At 43.4% G+C, this 17,516-nt stretch overlaps 1 protein-coding gene across 1 annotated transcript in view; it reads right to left on the bottom strand.

The window, feature by feature from the left end:
* Positions 1-14,451: 14,451 nt before the first annotated feature.
* LOC106568303 (kinesin-like protein KIF2A) overlaps positions 14,452-17,516 on the bottom strand; it is a 33,924-nt gene continuing 30,859 nt past the window's right edge. The window contains exons 17-20 of the mRNA XM_014138516.2: positions 17,200-17,353; positions 16,734-16,835; positions 16,501-16,636; positions 14,452-16,359 (exon numbers count right to left, since the gene is read on the bottom strand). Coding sequence (XP_013993991.2) covers positions 16,274-16,359; positions 16,501-16,636; positions 16,734-16,835; positions 17,200-17,353 — 478 coding nt within the window. The 3' untranslated portion in view covers positions 14,452-16,273. The remainder of the gene's footprint in view (positions 16,360-16,500; positions 16,637-16,733; positions 16,836-17,199; positions 17,354-17,516) is intronic.

Genomic DNA, 17,516 nt, shown 5'->3' on the forward strand with positions numbered 1-17,516 from the left:
TTTGGGGCCTTCCTCTGACACCGCCTGGTATAGAGGTCCTGGATGGCAGGAAGCTTGGCCCCAGTGATGTACTGGGCCGTTCGCACTACCCTCTGTAGTGCCTTGCGGTCAGAGGCCGAGCAGTTGCCATACCAAGCAGTGATGCAACCAGTCAGGATACTCTTGATGGTGCAGCTGTAGAACCTTTTGAGGATCTGAGGACCCATACCAAATCTTTTCAGTCTCCTAAGGAGGAATAGGTTTTGTCGTGCCTGCTTCACGACTGTCATGGTGTGCTTGGACCATGTTAGTTTGTTGGTGATGTGGACACCTAGGAACTTGAAGCTCTCAACCTGCTCCACTACACCCCCGTCGATGAGAATGGGGGCGTGCTCGGTCCTCTTTTTCCTGTATTCCACAATCATCTCCTTTGTCTTGATCACGTTGAGGGAGAGGTTCTTGTCCTGGCACCACACAGCCAGGTCTCTGACCTCCTCCCTATAGGCTGTCTCGTTGTTGTCGGTGATCAGGCACTGTTGTGTCATCTGCAAATTGAATGATGGTGTTGGAGTCGTGCCTGGCCGTGCAGTCATGAGTGAACAGGGAGTACAGGAGGGGGGCTGAGCACACCCCTGAGAGGCCCCTGTGTTGAGGTTCAGCGTGGCGGATGTGTTGTTAACTACCCTTGCCACCTGGGGGTGGCCCATCAGGAAGTCCAGGATCCAGTTGCAGAGGGAGGTGTTTAGTCCCGGGGTCCTTAGCTTATTGATGAGCTTTGAGGGCACTATGGTGTTGAATGCTGAGCTGTAGTCAATTAATAGCATTCTAAAACAGTGGGCTCTGGAAGTTAACAGACTCTGCACGTGCCGATATTTTGGATGAAAATGATGTTACTGGGGATTGCCTTCTGGATTTTGAGAAATTGGAATGTATTTAATTGGGTATTAAAGTTAGGTCTTGCAATAAAAAATATTCAAAAGACAAAGGAACTTCTAAAACAGAGGGGCACCATTATTCTAGCACTGGAGGTTATTCGTTTCACGGCAGCCTGTATGAACAGCTGCACAAATGACACCATACTTTTTGGTGTGGGTGACAAGCCAGATTTCTGCCATGGGCAAATTTTGGGAGTTAGTGTCCAGGACAGAGTCTTTTGTGAAAAGCCTGCCTCTTCCCATTGAGAAACATTTTGAGCATAAACATAAAGAAGCAGCCAAGAAATGCATCAAGACACCGTGGTTCATTGAGGTTCTCAACCCCAACATGACATTATCTGAAAAATATGTGTCACGGTCGTCGTAATGGATGGACCAAGGCGCAGCGGGTATGTGAATGCTCATTTTTATTCATACAAAACAGTCTTGTAGGCTCACACAGCAACACAAGAAACAATATCCCACAAACCCCAAAACAAACATACTCCTAATTATAGGACCTTCAATCAGAGGCAACGATAGACAGCTGCCTCCAACTGAAGGGCCCCAACCCCAATTAGCAAAACATAGAAATACAAACGACTAGACAGAACATAGAAATAAACTAACATAGAACAAAAACCCCGGAATACATAAATCTAACACCCCTCTACATACACAACCACCCCGAACCATATAAAACAAATACCCCCTGCCACGTCCTGACCAAACTCAAATAACAAATAAACCCTTACTGGTCAGGACGTGACAATGTGATTGAGGTTGACATAGTGTCAGACTAGGTGACCTGTAAAGAAAGCATCTACCATGTATATAACGTGGCCAAAAATTTGAAAAAGAATAAGGCCAAGATGAATAAGGTCAATGATGCAGAGATGGAAGAGATTTTTTTTTTGCATTCGTGACAGCAGCAGCAGGGATCTACTGCACCCCAATACCATTCCAGAATATTCTATATTTACAAACATCCTGTCTATTCAAAATCTTTCTGGTTAAAGAAAAAAGGCAGAGGAGGAGTCAAAAAAGACATCCAGGGCTCCAGACTCAGCAATCTGATAACAGGTGATTCGTTGTCTTTAGACAAGTCCCACTATAAGTAGTATGTACAGTGGCAAGAAAAAGTATGTGAACCCTTTGGAATTACCTGGATTTCTGCATAAATTGGTAATCAAATTTGATCTGATCTTCATCTAAGTCACAATAATAGACAAATCAAATCAAATCAAAATCAAATCAAATCAAATGTATTTATATAGCCCTTCGTACATCAGCTGATATCTCAAAGTGCTGTACAGAAACCCAGCCTAAAACCCCAAACAGCAAGCAATGCATGTGAAAGAAGCACGGTGGCTAGGAAAAACTCCCTAGGAAAAACTCCCTAGAAAGGCCAAAAACCTAGGAAGAAACCTAGAGAGGAACCAGGCTATGAGGGGTGGGCAGTCCTGTTCTGGCTGTGCAGGGTGGATATTATAACAGAACATGGTCAAGATGTTAAAATGTTCATAGATGACCAGCATGGTCAGATAATAATAATCATAGTAGTTGTCGAGGGTGCAACAAGCACGTCCGGTGAACAGGTCAGGGTTCCATAGCCGCAGGCAGAACAGTTGAAACTGGAGCAGCAGCACGGCCAGGTGGACTGGGGACAGCAAGGAGTCATCATGCCAGGTAGTCCTGAGGCATGGTCCTAGGGCTCAGGTCCTCCGAGAGAAAGACAGAAAGAGAGAATTAGAGAGAGCATATTTAAATTCACACAGGACACCGGATAAGACAAGAGAAATACTCCAGATTTAACAGACTGACCCTAGCCCCCCGACACATAAACTACTGCAGCATAAATACTGGAGGCTGAGACAGGAGGGATCAGAAGACACTGTGGCCCCATCCGATGATACCCCCGGACAGGGCCAAACAGGCAGGATATAACCCCACCCACTTTGCCAAAGCACAGCCCCCACACCACTAGAGGGATGTCTCCAACCACCAACTTACCGTCCTAAGACAAGGCCGAGTATAGCCCACAACGATCTCCGCCATGGCACAACCCAAGGGGGGGCGCCAACCCAGACAGGAAGACCACATCAGTGACTCAACCCACTCAAGTGACGCACCCCTCCCATGGATGGCATGGAAGAACACCAGTAAGCCAGTGACTCAGCCCCTGTAATAGGGTTGGAGGCAGAGAATCCCAGTGGAAAGAGGGGAACCGGCAAGGCAGAGACAGCAAGGGCGGTTCGTTGCTCCAGCCTTTCCGTTCACCTTCACACTCCTGGGCCAGACTATACTTAATCATAGGACCTACTGAAGAGATAAGTCTTCAGTAAAGACTTAAAGGTTGAGACTGAGTCTGCGTCTCTCACATTGGTAGGCAGACCATTCCATAAAATGGAGCTCTATAGGAGAAAGCCTTACCTCCAGCCGTTTGCTTAGAAATTCTAGGGACAATTAGGAGGCCTGCGTCTTGTGACCGTAGCGTACGTGTAGGTATGTACGGCAGGACCAAATCGGAAAGATAGGTAGGAGCAAGCCCATGTAATGCTTTGTAGGTTAGCAGTAAAACCTTGAAATCAGCCCTTGCCTTAACAGGAAGCCAGTGTAGGGAGGCTAGCACTGGAGTAATATGATCAAATTTTTTGGTTCTAGTCAGGATTCTAGCAGCCGTATTTAGCACTAACTGAAGTTTGTTTAGTGCTTTATCCGGGTAGGCGGAAAGTAGAGCATTGCAGTAGTCCAGCCTAGAAGTAACAAAAGCATGGATTAATTTTTCGGAGTCATTTTTGGACAGAAAGTTTCTGATTTTTGCAATGTTACGTAGATGGAAAAAAGCTGTCCTTGAAACAGTCTTGATATGTTCTTCAAAAGAGAGATCAGGGTCCAGAGTAACGCCGAGGTCCTTCACAGTTTTATTTGAGAGGACTGTACAACCATCCAGATTAATTGTCAGATTCAACAGAAGATCTCTTTGTTTCTTGGGACCTAGAACAAGCATCTCTGTTTTGTCCGAGTTTAAAAGTAGAAAGTTTGCAGCCATCCACTTCTTTATGTCTGAAACACAGGCTTCTAGCGAGGGCAATTTTGGGGCTTCACCATGTTTCATTGAAATGTACAGCTGTGTGTCGTCCGCATAGCAGTGAAATTTAACATTATGTTTTCGAATGACATCCCCAAGAGGTAAAATATATAGTGAAAACAATAGTTGTCCTAAAACGGAACCTTGAGGAACACCGAAATTTACAATTGATTTGTCAGAGGACAAACCATTCACAGAGACAAACTGATATCTTTCCGACAGATAAGATCTAAACCAGGCCAGAACTTGTCCATGTAGACCAATTTGGGTTTCCAATCTCTCCAAAAGAATGTGGTGATCGATGGTATCAAAAGCGGCACTAAGATCTAGGAGCACGAGGACAGATGCAGAGCCTCGGTCTGACGTCATTAAAAGGTCATTTACCACCTTCACAAGTGCAGTCTCAGTGCTATGATGGGGTCTAAAACCAGACTGAAGCGTTTCGTATACATTGTTTGTCTTCAGGAAGGCAGTGAGTTGCTGTGCAACAGCTTTTTCTAAAATTTTACAAATATAGACAAGAAAAATTACAAATATAGACAAGAAAAATTATTGTATTTTTCTTGTCTATATTGAATATACATAATTTAAACATTCACAGTGAAGGTTGGAAAAAGTATGTGAACCCCTAGGGTAATGACTTCTCCAAAAAGCTAATGGCAGTCAGAAGTCAGCTAACCTGGAGTCCAATCAATGATACAAGATTGGAGATGTTGGTTAGAGTTGCCTTGTCCTATAAAAAACACTCACAAAATTTGAGTTTGCTATTCACAAGAAGCATTGCCTGATGTGAACCATGCCTCGAACAAAAGAGATCTCAGAAGACCTAAGATTAAGAATTGTTGACTTGCATAAAGCTGGAAAGGGTTACAAACGTATCTCTAAAAGCCTTGATGTTCGTCAGTCCACGGTAAGATAAATTGTCTGTAAATGGAGAAAGTTCAGCACTGTTGCTTCTCTCCCTAGGAGTGGCCATCCTGCAAAGATGACTGTAAGAGCACAGAGCAGAATGCTCAATGAGGTTAAGAAGAATGCTAGGGTGTCAGCTAAAGATTTACAAAAATCTCTGGAACATGCTAACATCTCTGTTGACGAGTCTACGATACGTAAAACACTAAACACGAATGGTGTTCATGGGAGGACACCACGGAAGAAGCCACTGCTGTCCAAAAAAACCATTGCTGCTCGTCTGAAGTTTGCCAAAGTGCACCTGGATGTTCCACAGCGCTACTGGCAAAATATTCTGAGGACAGATGAAACTACAGTTGAGTTGTTTGGAAGGAACACACAACACTATGTGAGGAGAAAAAGGCACAGCACACCAACATCAAAACCTCATCCCAACTGTAAAGTATGGTGGAGGGAGCATCATGGTTTGGGGCTGCTTTGCTGCTTCAGGGCCTGGAAAGCTTGCTATCATCAACGGAAAAATTAATTCCCAAGTTTAGCAAGATATTTTTCAGGAGAATGTTAGGCTATCTGTCCGCCAATTGAAGCTCAACAGAAGTTAGGTGATGCAACAGGACAACAACCCAAAACACATAAGTAAAGCAACAACAGAATGGCTTCAACAGAAGAAAATATGCCTTCTGGAGTGGCCATTGAGATGCTGTGGCATGACCTCAAGAGAGCACTTCACACCAGACATTCCAAGAATATTGCTGAACTGGAACAGTTTTTTAAAGAGGAATGGTCCAAAATTCCTCCTGACCGTTGTGCAGGTCTGATCCACAACTGCAGAAAACACTTGGTTGAGGTTATTGCTGCCAAAGGAGGGTCAACCAGTTATTAAATCCAAGGGTTCACATACTTTTTACACCCTGTACTGTGAATGCTTACACGGTGTGTTCAATAAAGACAAATGTATCATTGTTTGTGTGTTATTAGGTTAAGCAGACTGTGTTTGTCTATTGCTGTGACCTAGATGAAGATCAGATCAAATTTTATCACCATGAATTGTATGCAGAAATCCAGGTATTTCCAAAGGGTTCACATACTTTTTCTTTTTTTCTCTCCCCAATTTCTTGGTATCCAATTGGTACTAGTTACAGTCTTGTCTCATCGCTGCAACTCCCTCACGGACTCGGGAGAGGCAAAGGTTGAGAGCCATGCGTCCTCCTAAACACAACCTAGCCGCACTGCTTCTTGACACAATGCACATCCAACCCGGAAGCCAGCCGCACCAATGTGTCGGAGGAAACACCATACACCTGGCGACCTGGTCAGCGTGCACTGCGCCCGGCCTGCCACAGGAGTCGCTAATGTGCGATGAGACAAGGATATCCCTGCTGGCCAAACCCTCCCTAACACGGATGACGCGGGGCCAATTGTGCGTCACCCCATGGAACTCCCGGTCGCGGCCGGCTGCGACAGAGCCTGGGCTCGAACCCAGAGTCTCTGGTGGCACAGCTAGCACTGCCTTAGACCACTGCATCACCCGGGAGGCCCACATACTTTTTCTTGCCACTGTAGTTGTAACTAACAAATCTCACCATCTCAACTGGAATGAATGGGATTTCTTCCTGAGCTGAAATCAATTGCTGTGTTGGACTTTGACCCAGAGTCAACTAAAAAGGGACTGCACCATGTCTTTGATGATAAGATGAAAACAAATGTGCACGTACCAAAACAATATAGAATCCCAGACACAGTGGAGGACCTCATTAGCAAACAAAAAATCTCAAGAATCACCAGTTGGGTTTTCTGCAATGGGGGGGTGGGGGTCAATAGACAAACATCCTCAACTGTAGATGAATGGCGAAATGAGAAGAAAGCCTCTGTGCAAGATGTGGTTTCACTCCTGTGCCGTGAGTATGTACTGCCAGAGAAGGGATTTCTTTCTTTTGTTGTCTTCTGTGAGTGAACGTTTCGACCCTTTGTTTGAGATCTTTCTTATGTTCCAGGAGAGACGCTGTGTACAACAAATCCTATGTTTGTTTGAAAACCAAAATACATTCACTTGTTGGAAGCACCTGAGTCTGACTGAGGCCTGCAGAATCGACATTGAAAGATGTATATATGCGCTCAGTTTGTCTGAGATCAGCGGAACTGTCCTCAATCCGTATTCTGACAATCATAGGTCCAGACGTTAATTGCTTGGTTTGGGAGGAAGCAAGGTGCTCCTAGAAAGGAAAGTTGAGAGCCGCCTGGACACCCTGGACATTCTGTGTGTGAACCAGTGTGAGGGAGGAAATGAAGACATAAACTCACTATAGGAGAACTTTTACAAAGGGGGCAAGGTGGAATGGTGTGTTGTGTCTTTGGCATCCTTAAAAGTGAAGACTGTTATTTTATCAAATCAATTCTCTGTAAGTATTCTTACGTGATTAAACTAATCATGTAAATTGAATTAACTAGGAAGTCGGGGCACCATGGAAAATCTTCAGATTGCAAAGTTAGAATTTTCCAAATATAACTCCTCAGATATTTTAATATCTGATCAATGTCTTCTATTAATGAATTATTCTTTACCTCACGTCAGTCTCATTCCAAACGTCGTAAATTGTTGGTTATCTGCACAAACCCAGCCTGAACTATGAATCATCCATACACCAATTGGCTTAATCATTTATTTACTAACGAACTAAATAATCACAGATATGCATAAACAAAAAAACAGTAGATATTGGTTACTAACAATGATAGGGAAGATCCCCTTGTGGGCTAAACCGATATGACGGCTTGGTGGACAAAGGGAAGGGGGTGTGGACTGAGAGAGCGGGAAAGACAAAAGGGATCACTACACACAGTGGATAATTATATTAATTGAAATGCTAATCCTTTGCACATGAACGCTCGCTTTTTCGGGAATAATTGCATTCAATATATTTACGCTCATATGTCGTTGTTGTCTTCTCTGTTGGAATCGTCGGTCTGTCTGCGGGAGAGTCAGTTCATCAGAGAGTCTCTGGTTACTCATGGTGGTAGCTCTATCGGCGGCTCCTGATAGTGTCTGTTGTAATGGATACGTCAGGCGTCTATTGTTCTTAGAGTAGATGTTTCGGCGGTTGTCGGTATTCGCATCCCAGGTTTACATCATTTCTAGCTGCAGACTAGTAATTAGTATCTAAGATTTGCTCTTATTCTGTAGGGATGGATAGTCTCAGAGTTGAAATAATTACCAGCCGTGTAGCCAATGCTCCACGTGGTATAGTTTTCTAGTTTTGGAACTCAAACCTGTACCACCTCAGCTTACACCGAGGTATACATGGTCTTAAGAGGATTTCCTCAGGAGGGGGTTTTATTCGTAACAATTGAAAAGGGCGGTTCCATGATGCCAGATCATGTCTGTGCACATGGGGGTGTGGCCGCTGACTAGTTAAACTTTACAGGGAATACAATTCTCTCAAAATTAAAGGTTAACATCACATCACATAATTTCACAAAGAGTTTCATCTCTACTCATTCCTGTTTTACAATAATTAGGTGCAAACCCCATAATTGAGAAATGTACACATTCAGAGATATAGTTACAGTGCCTTGCGAAAGTATTCGGCCCCCTTGAACTTTTCGACCTTTTGCCACATTTCAGGCTTCAAACATAAAGATATAAAACTGTAATTTTTTGTGAAGAATCAACAACAAGTGGGACACAATCATGAAGTGGAACGAAATTTATTGGATATTTCAAACTTTTTTAACAAATAAAAAACTGAAAAATTGGGCGTGCTAAATTATTCAGCCCCCTTAAGTTAATACTTTGTAGCGCCACCTTTTGCTGCGATTACAGCTGTAAGTCGCTTGGGGTATGTCTCTATCAGTTTTGCACATCGAGAGACTGAAATCTTTGCCCATTCCTCCTTGCAAAACAGCTCAAGCTCAGTGAGGTTGGATGGAGAGCGTTTGTGAACAGCAGTTTTCAGTTCTTTCCACAGATTCTCGATTGGATTCAGGTCTGGACTTTGACTTGGCCATTCTAACACCTGGATATGTTTATTTGTGAACCATTCCATTGTAGATTTTGCTTTATGTTTTGGATCATTGTCTTGTTGGAAGACAAATCTCCGTCCCAGTCTCAGGTCTTTTGCAGACTCCATCAGGTTTTCTTCCAGAATGGTCCTGTATTTGGCTCCATCCATCTTCCCATCAATTTTAACCATCTTCCCTGCCCCTGCTGAAGAAAAGCAGGCCCAAACCATGATGCTGCCACCACCATATTTGACAGTGGTGATGGTGTGTTCAGGGTGATGAGCTGTGTTGCTTTTACGCCAAACATAACGTTTTGCATTGTTGCCAAAAAGTTCGATTTTGGTTTCATCTGACCAGAGCACCTTCTTCCACATGTTTAGTGTGTCTCCCAGGTGGCTAGTGGCAAACTTTAAACAACACTTTTTATGGATATCTTTAAGAAATGGCTTTCTTCTTGCCACTCTTCCATAAAGGCCAGATTTGTGCAGTATACGACTGATTGTTGTCCTATGGAGAGAGTCTCCCACCTCAGCTGTATATCTCTGCAGTTCATCCAGAGTGATCATGGGCCTCTTGGCTGCATCTCTGATCAGTCTTCTCCTTGTATGAGCTGAAAGTTTAGAGGGACGGCCGGGTCTTCGTAGATTTGCAGTGGTCTGATACTCCTTCCATTTCAATATTATCGCTTGCACAGTGCTCCTTGGGATGTTTAAGCTTGGGAAATCTTTTTGTATCCAAATCCGGCTTTAAACTTCTCCACAACAGTATCTCGGACCTGCCTGGTGTGTTCCTTGTTCTTCATGATGCTCTCTGCGCTTTAAACGGACCTCTGAGACTATCACAGAGCAGGTGCATTTATACTGAGACTTGATTACACACAGGTGGATTCTATTTATCATCATTAGTCATTTAGGTCAACATTGGATCATTCAGAGATCCTCACTGAACTTCTGGAGAGAGTTTGCTGCACTGAAAGTAAAGGGGCTGAATAATTATGCACGGCCAATTTTTCAGTTTTTAATTTGTTAAAAAAGTTTGAAATATCCAAAAAATTTCGTTCCACTTCATAATTGTGTCCCACTTGTTGTTGATTCTTCACAAAAAATTACAGTTTTATATGTTTATGTTTGAAGCCTGAAATGTGGCAAAAGGTCGAAAAGTTCAAGGGGGCCGAATACTTTCGCAAGGCACTGTATGTGTGTTTCCTGTCCTCCGTGAGGTCACCAAATGAAACACACTTGTCATACCCATCCCTTAAGTGTCCACGGACCATTCCCACACTCTCAAAGGTAAACATATTGTTTTAAACTCCCATTTTGGGGATTTAGGAGTTTGGCCAAGTGAAATCCTTTGTTCTCTCTGTGGTCTCTCTCTCTGCATGACCAGGGGGAGAGAGTCTCCGCCAGGAATTTATGGCCTGAGATAACATAACCTGGGTGTAGGAGAGAGTGAGAGAGAGGGGGGAAGCCACGATCTACACCCAGAAAGGGCCACGTCATGACAGGTGGAACTTCCATTTTTCTGAGCAGCCTGGAAAGATGCCATTTATTAAATGGGACAAGTTCAATTATATCAAGGACATCATTATCCCAGATCTGCTTTCTTTGAAAAGGCCTTGTGTGTTCCTCAACCTATTGCATGAGCCAGGGTGTGGGGAACCACATTAGCCAAACATATGCTGTGGGAACTGAGAGACAAATTCCGTTGTGCTGTTCTGAAAGACACAACTGCAGTCCCCACTGAAGTTGCCCAACAAGTAGTCGAGCTGTTGACTTTTGAAACAACATAAAGCACTCAAAAGTAATTATTCTCAATTGCATGAGAAATTAATCTCAAATACAGACCAAGACAACAGATGTTACGGAAACAGTAGAAACTGTTGTAATTTATAGTAAACTTGCAGCAAGGGAGAGGACTTATTGCAAAGAAAAACTAGAAAAAAATCAAGACCACCTACAAGAATGCATGGAATACATTCTATGGTTTCAGGATCCTAATGGAGAACTTTTCAGAAGAATATGTTGAGGCTATTGTCAGAAAAACCCTAAAGAGCTTAAACATTGAGCAGAAAAGTGCTCAACATTTTGCTGTTTTGGTCCTCTTTAATGTGTACTGAAAGAGTGAAACACTTTCAGTCTCTCTTTGTGAAAAGTTTCTTGACCTTCAACGCAAGCCAGTATTTGATACATTTAGAGTACTCTCCAGACTGTTGATCCGTTGTGCTGATAATGGTTCTAGAAACTTTGAAGCTTTGAGGTTTATCCACCCAAGCATAGTTTGAATGTACTTGAGATCAAACACAAAGTGTCAAAAGCTGGCATAATCAATCTAGTTCTGACTACGGACATGCTGATTGGAACCTGCATAAAGGGGAAAGAAAAACTCAGGCATGACATTTACAACTTATTGTTGAGAAGGCAGCAGTCAGCCAAAGGACAGGAGTTGCAGTTCTCGCAATGACATTGCAAAGGAGATGCCAAAAGATATGGAAGCTGTACTGTTGAATGCAGGCAAGTGCTTTCAACACAATCCTGATATCTCCCAGCTTCTTGTCAGATACCATACAAGCTCATAGATGATGAAAGTGAATCTTCGTAAAGCAATCTGAGTGATTAAGAAAGTATTTTATGGCACAGCATTGAAAGGTTCTGAGCAATATTTTTTTTTAAAACATACTTCTTATCTCCATGTTCAAAGGGAGTTTGAGGCACATTTTTGAAAATCAGAAAAACCCAAGAACTCCGAAGAGTCAGACTTTTTTTTGAAGATGAGCAAAACTGTTACGTCATTAAGTGTCTGTAGACAAACAGCTACTGAAGTTATAAAATATATTGTTTAGACACCTTTGGGGTTGAAGGTCACAAAGCCAATATTCCTTATTACCCCCCAGGGAATCTTGCGTTGGCTATTTAAAAAACAATTAAAACGTTTTTCTTTCATGTTCATAGTCAATGAAAGAAAGCAAACTAAGTAAAACTCATTACACATTAATTTCAGGTTTGAGAAGATAAAGGAAACAAAATACATTTACATTCCCTTTCACTCAGAGTGACTGAGCGAGCCACGCAGAGGCAGAGAGGAGCAGCTAACAACAACAGATAGGCTAGCAACTGAACAAGTTAGCCTGGAAAAAGGTAAAGATGGCAGACTCACTGTTTTCAATCAGCCCACCAGAAAACGTTAACTTCACAGACTTTGGTATCTGGCCCAATTGGATCCAGAGGTTTGAAAGATTTCGTATTGCAGCAAGCTTAAATGAAAGATCTGAAGAATACCAAGTCAACTCAGTAGTGTACACAATGGGGGATAAAGCTTATGTTCTCTCCATGTTAGCCTTAACTAGTGAAGACAAAAAGAGCTACATGAAAGTCAAGGATGCTTAGAGAAGCATTTTATGTGCAAACACAATGTAATCTATAGGTAGGTCTCATCCAACTGGCTACAGATTTTCTAGTGAATATTCTAAAATCCACAAAGAAAATATGTGCATTTTCCTATCAGTTGTGTTTCCATCAAACTGACGTGATGACGTAGTGCACCCAAAATGTCAGTTTGGTGAGAATGACCCGGTCAGAGACGGACTGGTAGTAGGCATTATGGATCATGGGCTGTCAGAGAGACTACAACGAGACTTAGCGTTGACTCTCACAAAAGCCATTACAAAATAAGGAGGAAATCAAGGAACAGCAGACAACACTACGTAGCACTGGTAGCTCAGACATGAAAGGGGCAAACATGGATGCAATGAGATTCCAAAGAATGGGCAAACAGCATCCAGGGAAGATTGTACAGATATGGAACGGAACTGTCAATCAAACCACAGGATGTGGAAGATGTGGTAAGCCACACTCACTGTACAGTTGCCCTGCACGACAGGAAGAGTGTAGAAAACGCCACAAGAAAGAACATTTCGCAGCTGAGCTGTGTGTAAGTCATGGATTAGATGAAATCCATGATGTCACCGAGAGAATTGAAGATATTATTTTTGGACAAATAGACTCTATGGATTCAGTTGATGTTTGGTGACAGAATGTGAACGTGAAAGGTCAACAGATGACATTCAAGCTAGACTGGAGCAGCGGTGACAGCCATCCCAGCCAGTCTCTTCTCCAAACAGAGAGATGGAGCCCTCAGCAGAGCGACAAAGAACCTGTGTGGACCAAGAAACTTACCGATACAGGAGTGTGGACAATTCAATGGCACTTTAGAGCACATGGGCAAAACAGTGAAACACCCAGTGTTTGTCATACCAGGCCTAGTTATCCCACTTCTAGATTTGCCTACTATACAAGACCTGCAGCTACTCAAACCAGTGAATGCCATACACCTAACAACAGAGAACTGTATCAACAGAGTGTTCACAGGAGTAGGGAAACTGCAGGGGGAGTACAAGACAAAGTTGAAAGAGTCAGCCACACCCTTTGCCTTGTCGGTGCCACGCCATGTCCCGCTACCCCTGTTGAAAAAAGTGTAGATATGACAAATCTGAATGAAAATGTGTGTAGAAAACACATCCTACCCGCAGTGGATGAGATGATGGCCAAACTGTCAGGAGCAACAGTTTTCTCCAAGCTAGACGCCAGCAGGGTTCTGGCAGATCTCCCTACACAAAGACCCACACGCCACCTTCATGACACCTTTATAAAGGCAAAATCAAAGCCATCACTGAGATGCCAGTGCCCAAAGACATTGCAGATATTCAACACTTCATGGTGAACTACGTCGGCAAGTTCTCTCCAAACATTGCAGAGCTGACAAAACCCACCAGGGACCTCCTGAAAGCTGAAAATGACTGGATATGTGACAGCACACAGCGTTTGAGAAGCTTGAAAACAGAAGTTCTCTCACTGTCCTGACAAGCGTCTGCAGATGCATCCTCACATGGACTGGGCGGAGTCTTTTCCCAAATGCAACAGTCAGGTGAATGGAGGCCCATGGCCTTCATATCACACATTATGACAGAGACAGAGCATAGATACGCTGAGATTTAGGAGGCGCTTGCTGCTACATGGGCCTGTGAGCATTTCCAGACTTACATGCTAGGGTTGGACTTTGTGATCAGAACAGACCACAAGCCTTTGATTTCACTCCTGGGCACAAGAGCGCTGGATGACCTACCTTCTCGCATACTAAGATTCAGACTCCTATCGGATCATGTATGTCCCAGGCAAGAATCTGGTGACAGCTGACGCTCTCTCAAGAGCTCAGCCCCCAGGGGAGCCTACAGAGGATGACATTACATGGGGTCCCTGAGACCCTAATGACAGAAAATGGGCCCCAGTTCTCAGCCTCTGAATTTGTTGTTTTTGCAAAAGAGTACAACTTTGTGCATGTGACAAGTAGTCCATCTCAACTCAAATCCGAGTGGCCAGATCTCAAGTCCTTTGAGGGGAAGAATAGGGAAATGAAGGACAAACAAGTTGCCTGGTACAACAGACGATGGAGAATGCAGGAACAACACATCTGGATCAAGAACGTCCCCAGCAACAGTTAATGCAACACTTACGCCTTTTAAACCACAACTACAATTATGCATGAAAATACAAGATGCAAACACAATTTTTAATGTTTTGGTAAATGTTCTGTTTATTTTACATTGAAGAAAAAATTGTCTTAAGTGTAATTTATCGCACTGTTGAGGTGGGTGGGGTGGGGTACTTCCGTAAACAAATGTGTCATTAGAATTATTGTTCCACTTGGGATGTAAAACAAAATAAAATTGGTGTGATTGGAGATCGTGGTCTCTACGGATGTCAATGTCTGAATAATTATTGTCAGAACAAGCACAGCAGAAGGTGCAGTATGTCCAGTCAGTCATGTGGTTCTTTATTCTTTACGCCAGGCAGCGTTACATCTGATGCACACATACATTATCATAAGGTACTGTAGTCAAGTCCCAGTTACACCGCAGCAGCTAAAACCAAACTCAGTCCTCACTATACATCTATCTTCCCTTTTATAAACAACTTTCAAATGGGATGGTGGGAGAAAACAGAGACTTTTTACAAGATTCATAGTACCAGGGGATTTCTTCAGTTAATAGCATATTGATTGCCTTGTAAACAGAACGGACAGATACAACTGAGACTGGGCTTGTTAAGAGGCAGGTTGGTACATATAAATATTTATCCTGGCAAGAAACACATATAGCAGTCTTCTACAAGCTAGTCATTAGAAGCATTTGTAAGACAGTGTTTCCGAAAGATTTATTCTTTGGCGAGGCGCAACGCCCCCCAAAAGCAACATCAGAAGGTTGAAGACACTGAACATTTCAAATCAGCCTTTTTAGATGTGGGGGGCAACAGTGCTGACCAGGCGGGCCACCTTGCCTAAGAAATGGTAGGAGGAAACACTGGAGGAGAACATGGTCCTAAAGAGTAATGGATTTATGTACAGTAGACACAGGAGGGTACAGTCAGATCAATGGAGGTTTATAGTACAATCAGAGCTGGTTTGTGCATGCATGCATCTGGTTGGCTCCCAGACCTGATCACTTCCTCAACCCATATAGGCTACATGATCAGAAGAGGTGGTCAGAAAGGTATTTCATACTAAATCAGTGTTCGTTGCTCTTGGTCCTGGAGAGATGAATGCAGTGTGCAGGCTTACACTAGCACATCTCATTCAGCTGATCACGGTCTTGGTGTTTAGTTGATTTGTTGAATCAGGTGTGTTAGTGCTGGACTGGAAAGAAAGCCTGCACATACTACAACTCTCCAGGAGCAAGATCTAATGAAGTACTTCATAGTTACTAAATAAGTGGTTTTAATTCTTCAAATAAAAAAAAACGATCATATCTCACATTTTAATCTTATAAAAAGGTGCTTAAAAGAAATCCTTCCGTCTTTTCTTGTTTAAATGAGAAGCGGTGGATAATCGTTATACCAGACAGATACATTACCCATGTACATACAGTCTACAGGGGGATGGAAAGGAGAGGGAATCTGCCCTCGCTTTTACAGATGGATGGATGGATGATATTAACAAGCAGCAATGGGAGGAGCCTGTACATAGAAAATGGTGCAACACCTCATAATCCTTAAATCATAACTTACATCATAGCACTTTGTTCAGGTCTAAACAAGGGTGTAAATCAGTTTCTTTTCAACAGTGTTTTCCAGATGTTTTGTGCTGTGACCCCAATTATCTTAAAGCTTTTCACTCTGCCCCTCTGGACAAATCAAACAATGCTTTAGGCCACCACCCACATTTAGAAATATACGACCATCGATTAAGGACCATTAACTTATGACATCAGTTATGTCATGCTTATGACAGTCTTAAGTATCCTGTATGCCAGAGGGTTCCAGTTAAGTGTTGAGATTAGTGTGTGTTTGTGTGTATGCGTGTGTGTGTACGTGTGTAGGTGTGTGTGACATGTCTAAAGAGCACGAGGCCTCTTGGGGTTGATCTGTTTGCTCGCCTGCTCCTCTTCCTGGAGTGTAGAACGGAAACCCTTCACTTTGTCTGAGAGAAAAGGAGAGAAAGGAGGAGAGAGGGGAGGAGAGAAGGGGTGCTTAGATAAAAATCAGAATAATATACTTGCTAATTACTTGCAAATAATGTGACTTATTCTGAACTAGAATCAGTTATAATATACCCCATTACCTCTGAGCTCAGTGAGGATGTCTATCTTCTGATCCAGGATCTGTTCTAGCTGCGTGGCGTAAGAGTCCACATCATAATCCACCTCTTCTGTCATCTCCAACAACACCTTCTCATCCTCCAGCCAACGGATAGACTCCTGCACCGGACACACACAGAGAATAGAAGACACACTCTGAATAATATGTGTGTGATTGTGTATGTGTGTATGTACTTGTGTGTGTTTGTATGTGTACCTGGAACACAGCTCGGTGGTCCTCCAGGACCTGTTCCTCCATCTCCACCAGCTGAGACACAGCCTCATGGAAGGTAAAGAGCTGAGGAGACACCTCCTCTTCCTGGGGAGAGAGAGGGGAGATAGATAGAGGAGGAGAGAGAGAGAGAGGGAGAGAGCGAGAGAGAGAAAAAGGGATGAGAGGGAGGGGAAGGAGAGAGAGTGGGGGGGATGGGTGAGAGAGAGGGGGGAAAGAGAGGGGGGAGGGAAGACAGAAAGGATATAGAGGGAGGGGAGAGAGGAGAGTGAGAGGGGAGGGAGGGAGGTGTTATGCTGAATTATGAAATCATTCCTATATTGAAGAACCACACACATTTTATCTGACAGTAAAATAAACTGATATTCTTTCATGAGTTGAGAGGCAGATGAGAGTACTAGTCAGTACATAGAGAGGTGACTGTACGGAAGGAGTGTGTGTATGTTCTTACGTTCTGTTCACAGAGCAGTTTGAGGTCATCCCTCTGTGGTGAGCTGCCGACCCCCCACTGAGCCTCCAGGACCTCCAGCTGGGTGACGCTGTGACCCCCTCCTCCCCCCCGTCCCTCCATCATCACCCCTGGGTCCACCGTTAGCTCCTTCACCCTGTCGACACACACATTTTTGTCATTTAGCAGACGCTCTTATCCAGAGTAACTTACAGGAGCAATTAGGATTAAGTGCCATGCTCTAGGGCACATTGACAGATTTTTCCCCTAGTAGGCTAGGGGATTCGAGCACACACCACACTCACATTAGTAGGATTCAG

Source organism: Salmo salar, chromosome ssa13 (assembly GCF_905237065.1).
Source record: "Salmo salar chromosome ssa13, Ssal_v3.1, whole genome shotgun sequence".
Taxonomy (NCBI): Eukaryota; Metazoa; Chordata; class Actinopteri; order Salmoniformes; family Salmonidae; genus Salmo; species Salmo salar.